The sequence below is a fragment of the Neoarius graeffei genome, chromosome 25, assembly GCF_027579695.1.
Source record: "Neoarius graeffei isolate fNeoGra1 chromosome 25, fNeoGra1.pri, whole genome shotgun sequence".
Lineage (NCBI taxonomy): Eukaryota > Metazoa > Chordata > Actinopteri > Siluriformes > Ariidae > Neoarius > Neoarius graeffei.
In genome coordinates, this window is record NC_083593.1 from 32,129,532 (window position 1) to 32,152,148 (window position 22,617).

At 42.3% G+C, this 22,617-nt stretch overlaps 2 protein-coding genes across 2 annotated transcripts; one reads left to right on the forward strand and one right to left on the reverse strand.

Moving 5' to 3' along the window:
- Positions 1-83: 83 nt before the first annotated feature.
- On the forward strand, positions 84-14,407 carry med11 (mediator complex subunit 11). Its single transcript, XM_060908687.1, has 4 exons — positions 84-217; positions 333-425; positions 13,397-13,527; positions 13,792-14,407. Exons 2-4 carry the CDS (start codon positions 356-358, stop codon positions 13,942-13,944), a joined length of 354 nt encoding a protein of 117 aa, XP_060764670.1. The 5' UTR covers positions 84-217; positions 333-355; the 3' UTR covers positions 13,945-14,407.
- A 47-nt stretch (positions 14,408-14,454) lies between these two features.
- rnasekb (ribonuclease, RNase K b) lies at positions 14,455-22,616 on the reverse strand. The gene is made up of 3 exons (XM_060908688.1): positions 22,377-22,616; positions 22,089-22,171; positions 14,455-15,161 (listed from the first exon to the last, which is right to left on the reverse strand). Exons 1-3 carry the CDS (start codon positions 22,452-22,454, stop codon positions 15,017-15,019), a joined length of 306 nt encoding a protein of 101 aa, XP_060764671.1. The 5' UTR covers positions 22,455-22,616; the 3' UTR covers positions 14,455-15,016.
- Position 22,617: the final 1 nt, after the last annotated feature.

Sequence of the window (22,617 nt, forward strand, 5' to 3'; positions counted from 1 at the left end):
AACCGAGCTAAACGTTGTGAATCAGTGGAGAGAGCAGCGATTCCTATTAGCGCTGCCGAGGTTTCGCGTTTTCTTTTAGGGGAAGTTTGTCCTACTCGGCTTGCCGTCATTCGAGTGAAGCTTTGTGTGTGGTAGCTTGGATGTATTTGTTTAATATACTTTTTTTTAATAGTAAATAAGACCAGTCTAGCTAGTTTCACCTCGTCCTGAAGTAGAAGTAAGTGGGTTTAAATATTTTTAATATTTTGTTTTTGTTATTTAGGTGTCCATTGTGGTGCTGTTTACTGGAAGTTAATTCGGTTTTGTTAATCATGGTCATGTGTGTTGTGTAGATGCGACATTAGCGAGCTGTAAAATGGCCAATGACCGGTTACGGGCTCTGGAGGATGTGGAGAAGGAGATCGCTGTGGTTCTTCAGTGTGCAGGTTTCTGTCTCAGCTCAACTTCTTGTCTGATATTTTACTGAACCTGTAGTTAGTTTCCAGCAGGCGTGAACCTCTTCTACCCCGAACACGAGAATCTCCGAACCGTGCATTCTCGAAGTCCGACATCCGGGTCACTGGTCATGTGACTTCCATGACAACCCAGCCGCCATATTGGTTTAGGTGAAAGGGAGGGAGAAGCCTGTTTGTGTATTGTAGCAATTTAGTCCAAATTTGAGGGGTTTTTTTATGCTATTAGCATGCCTAAAGGGTGTTGTGTAGCAGGCTGTACAGCCAATTCAATAAAAAAATGAAGGTTTAAAGTTTCATATGATACCATTATCGTAGCCTAGTAAACTAGACCCACCTGCCTAGCGGCCAAAAATACTTTTTGCCTGCGAGTGGGTCTAGCCTCGCACCATATCAACAAAACACCCCGGGCATCAAATCGTGCCCGCCAATCACAACGCAAGGTTTTTGTTTGGATTCTTTGGGCGGGCTTTTGCAGGAGTGACGACAAAGCTGCGCGACGCTGGAGAAAGCACAGCAGGAAAGATGGCTACGGCTAGTGAACAGCGCGCGTTTGACTCCGCTTTGGAATCAGTTTTAGAAGAATTAGACTTGGAGTTTTCGTTGAAACATGAGCAGGAAGAGGCTCTCCGCTCATTCCTTTTCAAGAAGGACGTTTTCGCTGTTTTGCCGACCGGCTATGGCAAAAGTCTGATCTACCAGCTGGCTCCGCTCGTAGCCAAAAGGATGGGGCTAGTTTGTGCAGTACGAAGAATTAATAAACAGCTTTGAAACATTACTTTTTGATTGTTTCTTATTTTCCCGTTATTTTAAATTTAAGGGAAATTATTTCACCAAACACCACTAAATAAAAACTCTCAAAAACAGTTTAAGCAAACCCTTGAAAAACACTTGAAAAAAATAAGTGTATGTTAAGTATGTGGTACAGAATCCAAACTTGTGGTCATTATCTCCAAACTTCTTAATATCTAGAACCTGTTTATTAATTAATACGCATTTTGAAAAATGATTTATTTCAAGGCCTCCCCCACTGCTTTCTGTCGCTCTGACTACGTCACAGTCACTGTTGCGCTGATTGGTCAGAGCGTTCGCACAGAGACAGTTTGAAAGACAGCGGGTTGTCCCACCCCCACCCTTCAGAAATGTCTACGAGCGAGGCCAGACTAAGGCTACGTTTACATTAGACTGTATCTGTCTCGTTTTCTTCGCGGATGCACTGTCCGTTTACATTAAACCCCCTGGAAAAGCCAGGAAACGGGAATCCGCCAGCGTCCACGTATTCAATCCAGATCGTGTCAGCTCCGGTACTGTGTAAACATTGAGAATACGCTGTGCTGAGCTCTAGCTGGCGTCGTCATTGGACAACGTCACTGTGACATCCACCTTCCTGATTCGCTGGCGTTGGTCATGTGAGGCGACTGCTGAAAAACGGCGCGGACTTCCGCCTTGTATCACCTTTCATTAAAGAGTATAAAAGTATGAAAATACTGCAAATCACACATGGACTGGCCATTGGGAGTAGCGGGAGTTTTCCCGGTGGTTCAGTGTGGGCCGGCGGAGAAAAAAAAAAACAGTTGCGCGCTGGCCTTTAATATGATAAGCAATGTTAACAGTTTCTTTAAGAAACTGTTAACATTGCTTATTACAGTTAACATTGCTTATTACAGTTAACATTGCTTATTACAGTTAACATTGCTTATTACAGTTGCGCGCTGGCCTTTAATATGATAAGCAATGTTAACAGTTTCTTAAAGAAACTGTTAACATTGCTTATCATATTAAAGGCCAGCGCGCAACTGTTTTTTTTTTTTTTCTCCGCCGGCCCACACTGAACCACCGGCCCACCGGGAAAACTCCCGCTGGCCAGTCCGTGTGTGCTGCAAATACTGATGCAAATACTGCCCATTGTGTAGTTATGATTGTCTTTAGGCTTGCCATCCTTCCACTTGCAAGTAATAAGTGATATGCGCTGGGATCACACACACAGCGGCTCAGTCCCGAATCATGGCTTGTGCACTTCACTCGCGCGCTGTGTGAGCTGCGCAGGGCCGGAGTGCGCACCCTCCAGAGGGCACTTGCTGTTCAGGGCGGAGTGATTTGGAGCGCAGGATGCCTGCGGAGCCGAGCGTATCCGTGTATTAGGCTTGCCATCCTTCTGCTTGCAAGTGGTGAGCCTTGCGCATGCCCTAAATGCACTGGGATCATGTTACGCGCCGTCTGAAATGCACTGGGATCATGTTACGCGCCGTCTAAAATCATGTGATTAGCGTATCCGCGTATTGGCGTTGCTGTGTGCACGGCTAACGGTTTTAGTGTAAACGTGAATCGTTTTAAGAACGTTAATCTGATGATCCGCTGATTCGACGTAATGTAAACGTAGCCTAAATATTCACATTTTAGTCTGGCTTGCCAGGCTACCATTATCGGGTAAAAGGAGAGAAAAATGGTTGAGGGCTGTAAACAGGTGTGAAGTGAGAGCTGATGGATCTGTTAACTATGGAAAGTTATGGGAACCCAAATCTAACTATACATATGTATGTGGTCGTCATTTCATCAATGGTAAGTGAAGAAAAGAATTTATAATAGACATGAGTTTTTAGTGATAGTAACAGCTCTGTTATTGTATGAATTAATTGCCGACAAATGAGCAGTAATAGGTGAATTTGCCACAATAAACATTCTGAAAACTTGCTGACGCTTCATAATATAAATCTGTCTGCAAAAACCCATAAGTCACCATTGTTTTGACACCCATCCCACCCTTGCTTGTACGGACATAACTCCAGTCCAACAACACTGATTTTCAATTTATAACGAGCTAGATCCTCAGCAGCTAAACTATCTTGATACTGGTAGGACATTCTACGAGTATATTAAAGTGCCATTCCACCATTGGATGTATTCTTTGGCATAAAATACAATATATTTTATGACAACATGACTAGACAGAGAAATCTTTTAGCTTCAAAATGATATATCAAACATAATTTTTTGACAACGACAAGTATATTAATTTTGCGACCCAAGTCACCTACCCTTTTAATTTCCGCGCGGTAGTGAAACGTGATGTCATCGGCAGGTTCCCCTTCTTGTGTACCACGTGTCGGTCTATTTTTAGACCAGGAAACCCCCAAAGTGAGAGAGTCATTTCTCCTCGTATATGGGGGCCAAAAAAATTGCGAAAAATTTTGAGTTAATCTTTCAGTTAGCTAGATTTATTGGTATTAGCTAGATTTATTGGTATTACTTTTATCGCGTTCTGTCCGCCATTGCTGATAATATGTGCCACGTCACACGTCACGTGGTACACAAGAAGGGGAACCTGCCGATGACATCACGCACGGAAATTAAAAGGGTAGGTGACTTTGGTCGCAAAATTAATATACTTGTCGTTGTCAAAAAAATATGTTTGATATCATTTTGAAGCTAAAAGATTTCCCTTTCTAGTGATACCATTTATATATGTTATCAAAATATATTGTATTTTATGCCAAAGAATACATCCAGTGGTGGAATGGCACTTTAAGCTAAAACTAACAAAAGCTTACTAAAACACTGAACGCTAACAAAGTTGGGTAAAACATGTTTTCACCTAGTCAAATATGGCGCCTGTTGTCATGTGTTCGTGACGTCCTGCAGTGTTGTTGATTCTGATTGGTCAGAAGATGTTGATTACTTTTCTTTAACAGCAGCCCTGACTGTAGTGCCAGCTGTAAAACAAATCCTCATGCCTGTGCTCTAACATCTTACATAGATACTAGATTAGTATGCTCCATATAAACTAAGACTAATTTAAAAAAATACACATTTAAGAATGTTTTGTTATTTAACAAAGAGAAGCGTTCTGTAAAGAGATGTTTAGTTAACATTTATGGAAGGAGTCTCCAGTGTCAGTGCTTTGTAACAATCAGTATCCGGTGGTTTAGCCCCCAGTGTATTCGCCCCATCTTCAAGTGTTTTAGCCCCATTTTCATAAGCACCCTCAGAAAATAAAGTGCATTACTGGTGTACAATGGCTTGTCGCTGGAGCAGTACCTTCTAATGTACTTATTTGTACCCTAGATTAGATTAGATAGAACTTTTATTGATCCCTTTGGGCAGGTTCCCTCAGGGAAATTAAAATTCCAGTAGCATCATTACAGGATAAACAGAGAATAGAAATAGAGAAAAAACTTCTAGATAAATTAAATTAGGTATTTGCATATACAAATATAAAAAAGAAGAGGGGGGAAAAATGGGCCAACGGAAGAGGTATTGCACGTTGTCCAGTATTGTTTATTGTCAGGCTAGGCTACTGCTCCTTGTTACTCCTGTTAACCCCCCCCCCCCAGAGGACCAGGGGCGCAGATACGTTTTTTGAACTGGGGGGGACAAAGCTGCCAGCAAACCAACCCCACCCCCAACATGTGTTGTCAACATGTGTTGACTTTCTAACTATGCCTGTGTGTTGCGTGAGCGGCAGTCAGTCAACAACTCTTCGCAAAGTTTCCTTATGAAACAATATGCTCACTGAAATTATGGCAGGGAACGCCAGATTAAACATTAAAACTGCCTTCTGGGCACTATATCTACAGGCTACCACCGAAAGAAGGAGGCTACCAGAAAGGCATCTCTACTCCATACGATTTTACTTTCACTACGACATTACTTTGAACAGACTATCAAAAAATTGCAAGGTGATATGATAAAGTAAGGCACAGTTTACTTACAGTCGTTGTTTTTTTGAAAAAACGATGCAATCGTTTTCTGCCTTTTCAGTTTGGCACCCTTCATCATGCCGTGTTGGGGTCCTGAACTAGGAGCTGTCCCCGATATGCCTGTCAAACTTGTTGTGGGTAACCATAGCAACCGAGCTCGCAACCTGTGCAGTCTGCACAGCTCAACCAACCGAATATCAGTCTTTGTTTTGTTTTATGTGAGTTGTTGCAACTATGTATGTACTGCTGTGCACCTCAATAAACTGAATGGTAATTAGTCTTTTGATTTTTCTGTGAGGTTTGCCTTCTGCAAAGAAAGACAGCATAGACGTTTTTTCCTCCCTATAAGTGGGGGGGACCGAACGAGGTGAATTTAAATCTGGGTGGGACGAATCCCACCCGTCCCACCCTCTATCTGCGCCCGTGCAGAGGACGGTGTGTGTGTGCTTTTTTTGGCCCTAGAATGAGGACCTTGAGGTCAGGTAATGAACTCTACGGGGTACGTTAGTGTAGCTTGTACCTTGGGAGATAGAAATGGACTCCTACTGTACCCCTATTTCTGACAGTGAGAGAAGAGAGGTTTTTTTTTTGTGTTTTTTTTTTTTTTTAGGGAAAGTTTGAACTTGAAGTTTTTGACTGGATTTTTCATTTGACTTCTGTAAACTAACTTAAAGTAGTTGAAGAAACTCTGACTAGCGAGCTGAATCAAATCAAGGGTTTGCATGTTTAAATGTGTGCAGCTGAACAGAGCAGTTTCAAAGGACATTCTAAAGATGCGATCGTCATTCTAAGAAACATGTTATGGTTCGCTGATAGTATATAATTTGTGGTGTTTAATTATAAAAGCTTTCATAAATGACTTTTTATTATTGGTGTCTTAGAAGGTAAAATTACAATCAGATTTAGTTCAGTTTGATGATGGGGCGAAACCGCTTGAAGAATGTAAGATGTTAAGAATATTAGCGGTCACGGCAAAATGGCCACCAATCAATATATGGCTGCAGGCTATATAATTTCTGATCCTTAACTCTAAAAACTGATAAATTACTGTTATTGGTGTCTTAGAAGGCAAAATTATGATTAAACATAGTTCAGTTCAATGATGGGACTAAAACACCTGAAGATGGGGCTAATGCACTGGGGGCTAAACCACCGTAAGCCTAACAGTCAGTTTTCCACGACAGTCAAGTCTTCAAGACAGAGACGACTCAGTTTCTCTGTAACATGACAAGCTGTTTTTATTTTTATTTGAATTCTGTGATTAACCTTAGTAGAGAGAAACTAGAAGGGCACTCAGTAGAGTGCATACCATCACCAAGCCACATATTAGAACATCCACAAAAATAAAAAATACCTGGATTCACATACATATCCGGATTTGCATCAGAATCTAATCAATTGTTCCTAGGCACATGGCTGACCTTTCCTCATAATTTTCATCAAAATCCATTCCCTACTTTTTTAATTACTTTGGGAACAGACAGACAAACAAAAACAAACGGAGGTGAAAACATAACCTCCTCCAACAAAGTCTGCACAGGTAAAAAAAAAAAAAAAAGAGATGACTGTTTAATAGTGTATTATCCAGAAATAAACTTCTTTCTTTCTTGTTTCATTACGTGTACCTATAAAAAGTTCAAAGTATCATGTGTATTAATACATTAAAAATTGTAATAGTTGGACTATATCAGTTTGGGGCATGCTGTTATTGGAAAACAACCATCTTTCACAATTCAGCACCCCAACATTACCCTCAAACTTTGCTTTTGTGACCGGGACATTAATATTTTGAAACGTACCTATTTGCATTCATTCACATAACATAAAACACCCCCCCCCCTCCCCAATATACTGTATGAATCCCAATTCACATGTATTTATACTAAACATATACAAAAATGACCAGAAAAGATTTAGAAGGGAGTAGTTTTTTGAGATTTACAATTAAATTGTAAATCACTTTCATGAAGCAGCTCCCAAATGTTGTCTCCCATCATGTTCTCGTTATTTTGTCCTTGATGGCAACATTTCAAAGTTGAGTATATCCTGGTGGAAGGTTTCAACCTTGCGCTCATGTTATCCTTGAATTTATCAAGATGAGCATCAAGGATATGGACTTTGAGAGACATCCTGCACCCCACTGTGCCATCGGTCTCAACTGGATCCACATAGTTTTGAGAATGCACAGAAATCCCCGAACCACTGCAACAAAGGTGCTCTGAGTCACTTTCTCCTTCCCAGTGAGCTTCTTGGGGAATTCCTTGTGTTCCAGGATCATACTTATGAAGACACAGTAGCTTTTTTTTAAAGATTTTTTTTGGGCTTTTTTCACCTTTATTGGACAGGACAGTGTAGAGACAGGACAGGAAATGAGCGGGAGAGAGACGGGGAGGGATTGGGAAATGACCTCAGGTCGCAATCGAACCCGGGTCCCCGGATTTATGGTATAGCGCCTGAGCCACGACGCCCCCAAGACACAGTAGCTTTGACTTTTTCCACAGACAGCTTAGGAAAGCAGTATTGAAGTTACCTGAAGGCTGCTGACTCCTTATCTTGAGCTGTGGTAAATTGCTTCATCAGGCCCAATTTGATGTGCAGTGGTGGATCAGCACCTTCTACCATTTTGAAGTTTCCGATGACCTCACAGCTGGACTCCTGATACTTCAAGGTGTCCAGTAATGTCTTGCTGCTGTTGTAATTCTCTTTGAGGTACACCGAGTGAGCCAGGGGAAGCGATACGGTGCTTGTTCAGATTGTGGAGAAACGTCGCTGGAGGACGCCTTAAATTATTTCAAACTGAGTGGCCACATTGTGGCAGAAGCAGAGTCTGGATAAATAAATAAATCTCAAAATTCACTCATTTTCTCAATGAAAATAGGTGAATTTCAAAATACTAATGTCCTCGTCAGAAAAGCAAAGTTTGAGGGGATTAATAGTCATTTTCTATACTTCTGACACACAAGCAATAGAAAATTACACTACCCAGGAGCACAAATTGTGTTACGTATTACTTATTTACATAGTTTTTGCAATAATATCTCTATTATTCTATCCACATTCACTGGATATGAGCAATCGCATGCTCTGATTGGCTACTCTACTACTAGGCTATCAGTTGATATACCGCGAGCAGAGAAAAACAAAATGGCGGAGCATGTTGCTGAACCAACCGAAGACAAAACAAAAACTCTACTCAAAAACAACCCCCCCCCCAAAAAAACAAAAACAAAAAAAGCAACAAAATATGGAATGAAAGTATTTGATAGTAAGAACGTACCTTTTTATATTTTTCAAGAATTATAATAGCATTTTTCACAAATTGCTACGGTCATTTCGCCATTTTGTTTACATTCTAAGCGGAAATTATTTTGTCTGACATTTTGTCAAGTTTTTATTTATCGAAATTGCAAAAAATAAAAGTGCTGGTTCTCAAAATCCAGTGAATGTGGATATGATGAAACAGTTATTCCACTCAGTCTCGTCGTACATGACTTATAGTCGACTCGGCGCGACACGCTTTGTCAGCTATCAGCTCATGCACGACTCAATTTTGTGGAAAAACTTAAATATCCTGTGTATATTTTAGTTATAGGTTTATAAATCTATTTTTTTTTGTGTGTGTTGAGTCAGAAAGTCACACGTGAAATTTCAATAAGGGTAGTATCTCGCTGGGCTGCGACAGCCTGCGACTAGTTGGAGACACAATTGCGATAAATTATGCGAATTAGCGACAATTTTCACTTGGAATCACACTGAATTGATATTCGCATATTTTATCACAATTGTTGTGTCTCCAACTAGTCGCAGGCTGTCGCAGCCCAGTGAGATACACTCGCACTTCCTGTCTCACGGAAACTTACTTGAGAAGGGTTTGTGACGGCTTTGCGACACCAGCGACGCATTTGCGGCTATTTTGAGAGAAATTTTGTCGCACAAATTTTTTGAACATGTTCGAAATTGTAGCGACAAAGGAGCGACACTTTGCGACTCGTGAGGAAATTGAGAAGCCCCGCGAATGTTTCAAGACATTTTACTGACCTTTCATCACTAACGGAACAATTTGACACTGTTTTATGTAATCATCTTGAACAGCATGCACCTCAACATATGCGCTATGTAACGTTACGCGCTCATGCTCCTTGGTTCGATGACTCACTAAGGAATGCCAAGCTCATTAAACGTCGTTTGGAGAGAAAATGGCGTTCGACTCGTTTGGAAGTAGATCGCCAAATATATCGTGAATACTGTACAATTTACCAACAGCTACTCAAGAACGCCAAGTCTACCTATCATAACAACAAGTTGAAAGATCTTGACCAAAAAGCTTTATTCAGAGAAGTCGACATGCTTGTCCTTGAACGCGCTGTTCTTCCTCAACTGCTGTCCTATCTACATGAGAATAAACTGTATCCTGAGTTTCAATCTGCTTATCGCCCTTGCCATAGTACCGAGACTGCACTACTCCGCGTACAAAATGATCATCTTAGAATTCTGGATGAAGGCAATGAGGCATTCCTGATTTTGCTAGACTTTTCAGCTGCATTTGATACGATTGATCATTGTTTACTTCTCCAATGTCTTGAAAAGCGTTTTGGGTTCTCTGGCACTGTTATCTCTTGGTTTCATTCTTATCTTAACAACCAGACTCAGTGCGTCAAGATTGATAGTTCCTTATCACCCAACTATCTACTGGAATCTGGCGTCCCACAGGGTTCTGTTCTTGGACCAGTCCTATTCTTCCTCTATGTTGCACCACTGAAAGACACATTTACATCTCATGGAATATCGCCTATGACGTATGCTGATGATACATAACTGTATTGTGTTATCCAGAAGCATCAGCAAGACTCTACACAATCTACTCTTGAGAACTGCATACGTGATATCAAGTCCTGGTGTTCTGCCAACAAGCTTGTTTTGAATGGTGGCAAAACTGAACTCTTGTATATTCACTCAAAGTTTGCCCGGTCACACTCTACCTTACCTGGAATTGCTGTCGGCGATAAAATTATAGCACCCAAGCCTGAAGCCCGCAACTTTGGTGTTCTCTTCGATCATAATCTATCTCTAAAAGGTCAGATTACTAATTGTTGCAAAGCGTCTTTTATGGCTTTGAGTAACATTTGCTAAGATTCGACTATATCTGGATCAAGACCAAGCTGAAAAGTTGGTCCATGCTTTTGTCACCTCTAGAGTGGACCACTGTAACAGCCTGTTGTATGGCTTACCTGCTTACGAGATCAACAAGCTTCAACGGGTCCTGAATGCTGCTGCCAGAGTTGTCGCAAGACCAAAGCCTGATGATAATATCCAAGATACTCTGAGGAGGTTGCACTGGCTTCCAGTTCAAGATCGAATAATCTACAAGATCCTGTTACTGACATATAAAGTACGTAATGGCCTTGCACCTCAATATCTAACTTGTCTCTTGAACGATTACTCTACAACTCGATGTCTGAGGTCCACTACGAAGAATCTCTTGGCTGTTCCGCGCACATACACAAAAACTTATGGAGATCGTGCTTTCTCTGTAGTAGCACCGAAGCTCTGGAGCGCTCTCCCTGCTGAGCTTAAAGACTCTCCTTCAATAGATAGTTTTAAATCTAAGTTAAAGACATTTTTGTTTAAGTGATTAACCACCAGGCGGCACGGTGGTGTAGTGGTTAGTGCTGTCGCCTCACAGCAAGAAGGTCCGGGTTCGAGCCCTGTGGCCGGCGAGGGCCTTTCTGTGTGGAGTTTGCATGTTCTCCCCGTGTCTGCGTGGGTTTCCTCCGGGTGCTCCGGTTTCCCCCACAGTCCAAAGACATGCAGGTTAGGTTAACTGGTGACTCTAAAATTGAGCGTAGGTGTGAATGTGAGTGTGAATGGTTGTCTGTGTCTATGTGTCAGCCCTGTGATGACCTGGCGACTTGTCCAGGGTGTACCCCGCCTTTCACCCGTAGTCAGCTGGGATAGGCTCCAGCTTGCCTGCGACCCTGTAGAACAGGATAAAGCGGCTAGAGATAATGAGATGAGATGAGATTAACCACCATGATTATTTTTTATTAGCTACTAGTATCATTTTATTATCTTTTTTTTCTTCTTGCCGTAAATAGTTTTCTTTTTGGGTGGGGGATAATTATCACTTTTTTTGAGTATTTTTCATGATTTTTACTGTAAAAAGCATTGAGATTTCTATGTGAATGTGTTTTTAAGAAATTTATGATTATTATTTAAACTCTCTCGCGAATGACGTTTGCAATTTGTCGCAAGCTGTCGCAGCCCACTGAGATCAGGGATCCCAGACGTCCGCTATTTAGCGGAATTCCGCTATTTTTCTAGCCAAAGTGGTGGTGTGGTTTTTTTTTTTTTTTTTTTTAAATCTCTTGTATATCTGTTAAAAATATGTTTAAGTAAAATGACCAGCAGAATACGTTCTGATTTGGTTTGCTTGTTTAGCGATGTTTTTGTCAGCTTCGTTTGTTCTCGTTGACATTCGGGAACACTCGGAAGTTAAATTGATGTAAATACCGCGAGACTGTACGCGAGAAAACAATATGGCTGCGCCCATTTGCTAGAAAATGTGTTTTAACTCCGTTCGTGCTTTTGTTTCTAATGCGTTGAACTTAATTCAATATGCAGGGCTGTGAAATTTCCACAGATTCTGTTGCGAAAAATATCATCTTCACAAAACGTCTATTTTTGCATTAAATCATTGAGGGGTCTAGTCGGTTGTAATCGCCTTGCACGAGACCAGCGGCTCAATACAGCCGGACTCGCGGAGTTTTATGCCAGCTGAGCGTGGAACACGTCTTGACTGCGACTCGTGCATGACGGAGCTAAAAATAGCTATTGCGTGACCTGGCACCGCATACGTGAATTCTGTACTTACAGGGTGTAAGATCAGACATAGTTAAGATGCCATCAAAAAGGAAAGCTAAGGAGGTGTTTGAGAGAGATGCAAAGAGGGCTAGAAAAGAACACACAGACAGACTGAAGGAAAAGATGAAAAAGAACAAGTTTGCAAAACTGAAAGAGATGGTGTTAAAGAAAAGAAAATTAAAAGACTTTCATTAGATGCTGTTTGACAGACTATGAACATTTTGTAAATAGCTTTAATAGAGGAATGCAAATACTATAGAACTAATAACTAATAGCCTTACTGAAAGATGAATTGAAAGAAATAGCTGGGAGTGATGCAAAGAGGAATAGAAGGAGCCAGAAGTAAAAGAAAAGATGTAAATAATATATTGGATAAGAAACATTAGTTTTTTTTAAACTTTTGCTCTGTAGGCAAGAGACATTGTGACAGATTCTTGGAAAAAGCCAGGACATAATACAAGAATTAAGTGTAATTTGGAAGACAACAGGTATCTCTCACTTAAATATTGAGCATGATTTTTCACAAAGTCATTTTGAAAAGCCTATCAAAGTTTTCTTTTATTAACATCTTTCAATTGTTATTTACACATTTTTTAAAACTTTTATTTTGATTAAGAGATAAAATACATAGGCACTTATTAGATATTTCAAGGTATTTTACATGGATCTTTCATTTTAAAAGAGAAAACTGTTGATGGGTATTTTATATGGCAAAATGAAGACCAAGACTAGTCAAATATTTACTTGTTGAGATCAATTTTTTACTTGCAGGAAATGCTCAGAATACACCATATAACACCTAAAATGGCTTGGTGTCCGGCTTATGCTGGGGGGCTGTGCCCCCCAGACACCCCCCCCCCCCCCCCTTTCCTCGGATTTCTTATTTACAATTTCACAGCCTTGAATATGTTGTGGAAAAAAGATATCGTCCATAAAAGAAATAGCGGAACAGTGTCCGGGTTAGAAGTAGTATATTCTTCAAAGCTACATTTTCATCTAATTTTTATAGCTAAATAACAATTTTTTTTTTGCCACTTATGTTATTGATTACAAAATATGCCATCAAATAGATACACATTATTGTTAAATTATGTTGTTTTTCTATGTTAAATCGATGTAAAAAATGTGTTCTATAGCATCTTTAAATGTTTAAATGTTAAAATCTCAACAGCCCCCTTGACCCCTGCTGATAGTTTCTTACATTCCTCAATTTTTTTCAATTACTGCTGGGATCCCTGTGAGATACTGGCTTCAGTGGCTGGGTTTCTGCTTTTAGTGTGGCATAAAGTCAGTAAAAAAAAATTATCACAATAGGTTTTTTTTGACAGTCAGTAGGGAAATATTCACAAATTGTTACAGGCTCATTTATGACTGCTCTTCTTTTAGGAAACATAGTGCTGGAGTTGTCCAAGGAGAAGCATAACGCAAGTTTATTAGATCGGCAGCTCAATCAGTTTCAGACGTCCATTAACAGGATTGAAAGTGAACTCAGCTCTCAGATCCGCTATCTCACACAGGTGAGCTGCTCCACTCTCATGCATTCACAGCATGTATTTCAGCTTTTTCTACAACTGTGCAACCACGTACTGTAATCAATCCCCTCTTCTTCCTTAATAGGATATTGTGAATTTTATTTTCTTGTCTAGAATGCAGTTGTAAGGTCTTATAAGAAGAATTTGCGTGTTCTGAAGGAATTTAACACATTTGTGTGAGCTTAGCACAGTAATTTCAGGTCATCTGAGACACGAGTGTGTTTTTTCTCCTTTTCTATTTGAGTCAAGGTGGCGACCGGTCAGCCTCATGAAGGCTCAACATACTCAGCACGAAAGGACTGCCAGATGGCCCTGAACCGTGCAGAATACGCTCGTGTCAAACTGGGAGAACTGAGACGCACCTGTGAGATGATGCTCGATCCCCAGACGGGATGTACCTGATGAATTCATTTTTTTTTTTTAAAGAAACGTAGTAGCATCACATCTAGATTTAGCCAGTCTTAAGACCGTCTTGTTGAAGACGTTTGAATCTCGGCTTTGTGAGAAATCTGACTTTTGTGAAGTATAAAGGAAAACTTTTTGAATTGAATTTTTACTGCTTTCTACGAAGTTAAGGTTTTTCTAGTTGAAGCTTTTTCCTGCATAAATACCTTGTATAAAGAAAACAACTTGCTTTTGTAAGTGACCGTTATACTTCAAAGACAGTGGAAAGACATGTTTCACTGTCTTAACATGGGGCAGCCGTGGCCTGAGGTTGGACTGAAGTGCCCTTGAGAAAGGGCACCTAACCCACAATCGCTCCCCAGGTGCTGTAGCATAGCTGCCCACTGCTCTGGGTGTGTGTGTGCACGCGCTCACGTCTGTGCTCGAGTATACGTGTGATCAATAAAAGCTTTCTTGGTAAGTGACGTCTCACTGTTTTGTAACAAAAGTTTGGGTTTTTTTTCCATGTTTAAACAATAAGCCTTTTATTTTCACTTGACATGTTATTCACAGTAATGTCACACTGCCATCATATTCAGATAATGTAGGACAATTCAGGAATGGGGAAAAAGTCATGTATTATTTCCAACATAAAGAAATAAACAATGCATTGAATAACATTCCTATTACTATAAAGAGCAACACATTAAGAGACAGGAACATTTTCACACCACTCTAAGGTCAAAAACAATGTTACGGAACAACAGTTTAATCCTTAACAGCTGATCTTTTCGTGGTCCAGTAATAAGTTTATTCTACAGTCTACTCTTGTCAATCTGCTGTGGGAACACGTAATTCACAAACCATCCAACGTCTTCAGCTGCATGCATGAGAACAACACTTAGTTTATTTTATAATTCTTTAGCTTCTCACTGATGAGTATACTTTATCTATATTTTACAGTTTTCCATGTATTTCTAAAAAGACGGAAACCTTGAACTGCTACAACAACCAATCCGTTATAATAAATAAAGTCATCTGCAAATAAATAACGTTTAGAAGATTTGGTCTTCGGGCTGACGTCCTCTGCTTATGTCACCATGTACTCCTGGCGCTTATTCAGGCGAACCTGGCACAGAGCGATGGCACCCACTCCAACATAAATGGCTGCAGCGATGAAGCAGTTGATGGCCACTTGGTTGTACAGTTTGTAGATTGCCTGGGGTGGGGTTGCGCTGTGGGCATGAGACACAAATTAATGTGTTTGACAAAACAGCTTTCAGTCACAGGCAGAATATTCCACAGCAGAACAAAAGGATGTGAAAAAAAGGAAACCGTTAAATCTCATCTCATCATCTCTAGCCGCTTTATCCTTCTACAGGGTCGCAGGCAAGCTGGAGCCTATCCCAGCTGACTACGGGCGAAAGGCGGGGTACACCCTGGACAAGTCGCCAGGTCATCACAGGGCTGACACGGACAACCATTAACGTTAAATATAATACATACTCGTAAATTATATTGTAGTTGTTTGGTGACATTCAGGAAACGTACCAGACCGCAAAGCAAAACCTTCAAGTGCATTGCTCAGGAAAATGGAAACATACAAGCAAGAAAAAAAAAAAATAATTATAGGAACATTTTTAGTACAACCCCGATTCCAAAAAAGTTGGGACAAAAGTACGAATTGTAAATAAAAATGGAATGCAATAATTTACGAATCTCAAAAACTGATATTGTATTCACAATAGAACATAGACAACATAGCAAATGTCGAAAGTGAGACATTTTGAAATTTCATGACAGCAACACATCTCAAAAAAGTTGGGACAGGGGCAATAAGAGGCTGGAAAAGTTAAAGGTACAAAAAAGGAACAGCTGGAGGATCAAATTGTAGCTCATTAGGTCAATTGGCAATAGGTCATTAACATGACTGGGTATAAAAAGAGCATCTTGGAGTGGCAGCGGCTCTCAGAAGTAAAGATGGGAAGAGGATCACCAATCCCCCTAATTCTGCGCCGACAAATAGTGGAGCAATATCAGAAAGGAGTTCAACAGTGTAAAATTGCAAAGAGTTTGAACATGTCATCATCTACAGTGCATAATATCATCAAAAGATTCAGAGAATCTGGAAGAATCTGTGCGTAAGGGTCAAAGCCGGAAAACCATACTGGGTGCCCGTGATCTTCGGGCCCTTAGACGGCACTGCATCACATACAGGCATGCTTCTGTATTGGAAATCACAAAATGGGCTCAGGAATATTTCCAGAGAACATTATCTGTGAACACAATTCACCGTGCCATCCTCCGTTGCCAGCTAAAACTCTATAGTTCAAAGAAGAAGCCGTATCTAAACATGATCCAGAAGCGCAGACGTCTTCTCTGGGCCAAGGCTCATTTAAAATGGACTGTGGCAAAGTGGAAAACTGTTCTGTGGTCAGACGAATCAAAATTTGAAGTTCTTTATGGAAATCAGGGACGCCGTGTCATTCGGACTAAAGAGGAGAAGGACGACCCAAGTTGTCATCAGCGCTCAGTTCAGAAGCCTGCATCTCTGATGGTATGGGGTTGCATTAGTGCGTGTGGCATGGGCAGCTTACACATCTGGAAAGACACCATCAATGCTGAAAGGTATATCCAGGTTCTAGAGCAACATATGCTCCCATCCAGACGACGTCTCTTTCAGGGAAGACCTTGCATTTTCCAACATGACAATGCCAAACCACATACTGCATCAATTACAGCATCATGGCTGCGTAGAAGAAGGGTCCGGGTACTGAACTGGCCAGCCTGCAGTCCAGATCTTTCACCCATAGAAAACATCTGGCGCATCATAAAACGGAAGACACGACAAAAAAAAGACCTAAGACAGTTGAGCAACTAGAATCCTACATTAGACAAGAATTGGTTAACATTCCTATCCCTAAACTTGAGCAACTTGTCTCCTCAGTCCCCAGACGTTTACAGACTGTTGTAAAGAGAAAAGGGGATGTCTCACAGTGGTAAACATGGCCTTGTCCCAACTTTGAGAGGTGTTGTTGTCATGAAATTTAAAAATCACCTAATTTTTCTCTTTAAATGATACATTTTCTCAGTTTAAACATTTGATATGTCATCTATGTTCTATTCTGAATAAAATATGGAATTTTGAAACTTCCACATCATTGCATTCCGTTTTTATTTACAATTTGTACTTTGTCCCAACTTTTTTGGAATCGGGGTTGTACATGACGAATGTGTGAAACCGTTCACTGAAAATATATTTTTGGCAACTGTGCAGGATTTTAATAAACTCTTGCACGTGTGTGTCGTGAGGACGCATCTCTGTATGCATATTAAAAGTGTGGCACTTCTTCTGCTTTACTGTATATTTAATTCTCAGATGGTACATTGGGTTTGTATGTTGATTAATATTGTTTTCTCTCTTTTTGGGGGTGGCACAGTGTTTGGTTCTTAGTTTGGTCCTGAACTTGGGTTACTGTCTGAGAGGAGTTTTGTTCTGTATGGGTTTCCTCCACCTCCCAAAAAAACATGCCAGGTAGATTGTCTATTCTGAACCATGGTTCTCTGTGAAAGACTGGCATCCCCTTCAGGGTGTATTTCTGCCTCATACCTATCGCTCTTCGGTGGCACTGTGGTGTAGTGGTTAGCGCTGTTGCCTCACAGCAAGAAGGTCCGGGTTCGAGCCCCGTGGCCAGCGAGGGCCTTTCTGTGTGGAGTTTGCATGTTCTCCCCGTGTCCGCGTGGGTTTCCTCCGGGTGCTCCGGTTTCCCCCACAGTCCAAAGACATGCAGGTTAGGTTAACTGGTGACTCTAAATTGACCATAGGTGTGAGTGTGAATGGTTGTCTGTGTCTAATGCCGCTTTTCCACTACAAACGCGGCTGAGCCGTGCCGAGCTGAGTCGAGCTGAGCGGGGCTGTTGGAGTTGCATTTCGACTACAACCGCGCTGAACCGTGCTGGCTGGAAGTGGGTGGACACATTGGGTGGAGTTAGCGAAAGTGGGTGGACGTCACGTGATGTCGGTAAGCAGCGCAAACAGTGACATCAGTGACAGTGGCGGAACAAGTCAGAGCCGGGCCGGGGGCGGGGCAAATGACCGGGCCCTTTATTAAAGCTTATCATAACATCATTTTAGGCTACAAAATGTCCGCAACTGCGGTGTTTACCAATTTCAACACTACCGGGTGCAACTATATATGTTATTTAGTACATCAAGTCCTTCAAACGAACATGTAACTCAGAAACAAAAAACATTAGGATACTGTACGTGGCTCATAATAAAACATCAATAGCCTATACTGCGCACATTATTTGAAGGGCATACGAATGAGCGCTCAGAGGTTGCAACGGTGACAGGAAGAGTCAGAAATAAAAGGAGGGCGGTGCAAACCTCACTGAATGCACTGTGTTTACCAATTTCAACACTACGGGGTGCAACTATGTTATTTTGTACATTAAGTCCTTCAAACGAACATGTAACTCAGAAACAAAAAACATTAGGATACTGTACATGGCTCATAATAAAACATCAATAGCCTACTGCGCGCATTATTTGAAGGGCATACGACGAGCCTTGCGCTCCGCGAACTCGTCCATGTCACTGATTCAGTGAGCTTTTAAGCGATAGTCTCACGACCCGAATAGTAAACAATAAACATGGAGGACATGGAGTCGTTAGTGTTGCTGGTCTTGGTGCTGTGGCTTGTTGTCACCGACAACGCCAACAGATACTGGCAAGAGCGTATAGATGAGGCGAGGCGCATAAGGCTTCAGAAATTCTCGTAATTCGTAATTTGTAATTCTCCTTCCGGGTTTGCGGTGTTTACAGATCCCAGCGCGCTCGCGGGGCGTGTGTGGGCATGTGAGGACACTCCTCCTCACCAATCAGTGCACAGGGGAGTGTCTGCTCACGCCCCCAACCTCACTCGGCACGGCTTGGCTCGCTTCAGCCCCACTCCAAAACGGTGCGAGTTTTAGGGGCTAAGCAGGGCTGAAACGAGCCGAGTCGTGCTGGTTTTTGGTAGTCGAAACGCGAGCCGTGTCGGGCTGAAGTGAGCTGAAGCGAGCTGAAGTGAGCTGAAAAAGGGTAGTGGAAAAGGGCCATATGTGTCAGCCCTGTGATGACCTGGCGACTTGTCCGGGGTGTACCCCGCCTTTCGCCCGTAGTCAGCTGGGATAGGCTCCAGCTTGCCTGCAACCCTGTAGAACAGGATAAAGCGGCTAGAGATAATGAGATGAGAATGAGACCTATCACTCTTCTCCACCAGGATGGTGCAGGTGCAGGACCAGTTCTGCCTTTGTGCCTCCTTTTGACAGGTTTCAGAACCTCAGGTTATATTCGGTTATTTCTATTGAAAGGATATTGGGGTAAAATCAGACAGAATGCATCTGCTTTGCTTACTTTTTATATATTTACTTTTTTTTTTTTTTTTTTTTAAAGTCTTGCAGTTGAAGGTTGCCTGTTCAGATTTTACCAAAATGGCAGTGAATTTCTTGCGGTAGCCCCTCATGGCAGTGGTTCCAACTTTGGGACCAGCAATTTGGTGGCGTAGTGCTGGTACCAACTTTCTGGGGTAGTTTTTTTTTTTTCCAGTCAAAACGCACAGAACCCATTCTAGATTAGGCACCGAGTCAGTGGAAAAGGGCTACCAGTGATCCCGGGATAGGATGTGGATTCAGTGTGACCCTTACAAGGATAAAGAAGTCACTGATGAATGAATGAATCTCATTCTCATCTCATTATCTCTAGCTGCTTTATCCTGTTCTACAGGGTCGCAGGCAAGCTGGAGCCTATCCCAGCTGAGTATGGGCGAAAGGCAGGGTACACCCTGGACAAGTCGCCAGGTCATCACAGGGCTGACAGACAACCGTTCACACTCACGTTCACACCTACGGTCAATTTAGAGTCACCAGTTAACCTAACCTGCATGTCTTTGGACTGTGGGGGAAACCGGAGCACCCGGAGGAAACCCACGCAGACATGGGGAGAACATGCAAACTCCGCACAGAAAGGCCCTCGCCGGCCACGGGGCTCGAACCCGGACCTTCTTGCTGTGAGGCGACAGCGCTAACCACTACACCACCGTGCCGCCTGAATGAATGAATGAATTTGTGATTTGCACAATCCAACAAGTATAGAGTGCTTCGAGGTCAGCGCGAACCCAGCGGCGGCCATATTGGAAGTCAAAGGTCGCTGTGTCAGTGCATTGTTGTTCAGCGAAGCAAAAAGGGGTGACAATGCCGAATACGTGTGTCATTGTTGGCTGTAGTAGCCGGGGGGAAAAGGGTGGCAAAAGCTTCCACAGACTCCCTAAAGTCGTGACTAACCAGGGAATTGCAGCACAGGAGAAAAGCGAGCGGAGGAGACGACAGTGGCTGGCTGCCATCAACCAATCAAATTTAGGACAACTTGACTGTATCCGGATTTGTTCTGATCACTTTGTGACAGGTAGGTTAAATTGTCTTGAATTTCTATAGTTAATAAAATAAATGTGATACAAACTTATCTTTTCTATGCACTTTCAGCAATGATTAATGGATATATTTGTCACATTAGGTAGCTTATGTCTACTGCAGTGCATTGTTGCATCAAATGGCATTTAAGATCTAGGCCTAGTAATGTTTATGTACACATGCTTTAGTTCACAAAATGGACTTGGGTGAAACACTAGATAGTTCACAAGATCGATGTATGTCACATGTGGCAACAAGCTGGGGTCAGCTTTCCATTCCTTCTCACTAAGTGTATGGATCTACATTCCCAATGAAACGTACCTTCTCAGCATGACGCTCCCGTGCCTGCTTATCCAAACTTTCACAGTAGTGCTCCATCACTTCAGATGTCTAAAGGCCTCTGCATGCTCTTGCGACAAGGCTTTCGCAGATAGCTTTTCGCAGACAGTTGTAATTTATTGTTGAGCGGGGAGTAATAGGCGTGCGCGATGTTATTCACCGGCTCAACGCAAGGGGGCGCGAAGTCGCTAGGAGTAGTTGGTGGGTGTGGTTAATGGAGTGTTTATCCTCCGGTTACTTATAATGACTAGAACTTTTTTATAATGACTAGAACTGGAGTCGTATAGATGTCCGTACTTCTTCACTTCCTCAATCAACCGCTCTTCATGCTGCTCCATCTTCGCTCGTGTTTTTAAAAAATGCCGGTCGTGAAAACAAAACAAACCGGGAAAGTAGGGAAGCGGAAGTGCGTGTACAGCGGGTAGAGTGGACCAATCAGAGCCCTCTTGTCTGCAAGGCTTCTGCGGTGGTCACAATTTTTGGGAGGTGTGCGCAGAGCGTCTGCGAAGCTGGGGGGGGGGGGGCTACGCAGACACTGTCTGCGAGGACTGGGTTGTCAGCATAAATTGGCCTTAAATTCTTAAAAAATCCAAGCTTCTAAAGGCCAATTTATGCTGACAACCCAGTCCTCGCAGACAGTGTCTGCTTAGCCCCCCCACCTTCGCAGACGCTCTGCGCGCACCTCCCAAAAATTGTGACCACCGCAGAAGCCTCGCAGACAAGAGGGCTCTGATTGGTCCACTCTACATCCGCTGTACACGCACTTCCGCTTCCCTACTTTCCCGGTTTGGTTTGTTTTCACGACCGGCATTTTTAAAAACACGAGCGAAGATGGAGCAGCACGAAGAGCGGTTGATTGAGGAAGTACGTGCATCTATACGACTCCAGTTCTAGTCATTATAAAAAAAAAAAAGTTCTAGTCATTACAAATAACCGGAGGATAAACACTCCACTAACCACACCCACCAACTACTCCTAGCGACTTCGCGCCCCCTTGCGTTGTGCCGGTGAATAACATCGCGCACGCCTATACTCCCCGCTCAACAATAAATTACAACTGTCTGCGAAAAGCTATCTGCGAAAGCCTTGTCGCAAGAGCATGCAGCCCTCAACGCGGAAACGAATCGGTGAATGTAAATAGCTGATGTGTACTCTCTGAGCGCTCTGGAGCGACTGACTTCCAAGATGGCCGCGCAGACCGCAGTGTTACTATTTTTAGCATCATCTCGGAGCACTCTTTTGTCAAGTCATTTCATTCAAACTAGTGTAGGACATCAGTAAAGGGCCACTAATTTGTTTTCAATGCACTGCAATGGCAATTAGACATCATAGTAATAGTCATGCACAGCATTATGGGAGAAACCACTCACTCATTCCTGATGTCTTCCTCAGTAAAGGGAACATCCTCGATCAGTACAGCGGATTTCGCACTGAAGAAGATCCCCAACATTGCCTGGATGATGATGAGGACAACAACAACAATCTCTCAGTGTCACAAAATGCACCACACAATATCTACAGAAACAACTCGCTGATACAGTACAGAAATATATCAGCGGATGAGACCATAATGTTAGTTTGTTTATAATCCTCTGAGACGCTTCACTGCTGGACATTTGAGCTCCATCAGTGACTCGGACATGAAGGCCGCCGCTTACCAACATAATGACTCCCCAGATGCTTAACACAATCCCGCAGGCAGCTAATTTAGGGCCACAAAACAATAAAGACGGCATTATCTCTGAGTTTTTAAAGACGGAAAAAGAGTAACACTGGCGCACGATGAAGATTCCAAGGACGGCGCAGTGAATCCTGAAAATGGCCGCCGGACAGCTCGGTTCCTCTCAGCTGTTTCCGGTCTGCTCCTGATTGGGTGATTTCTGACCAATCCGATTAACG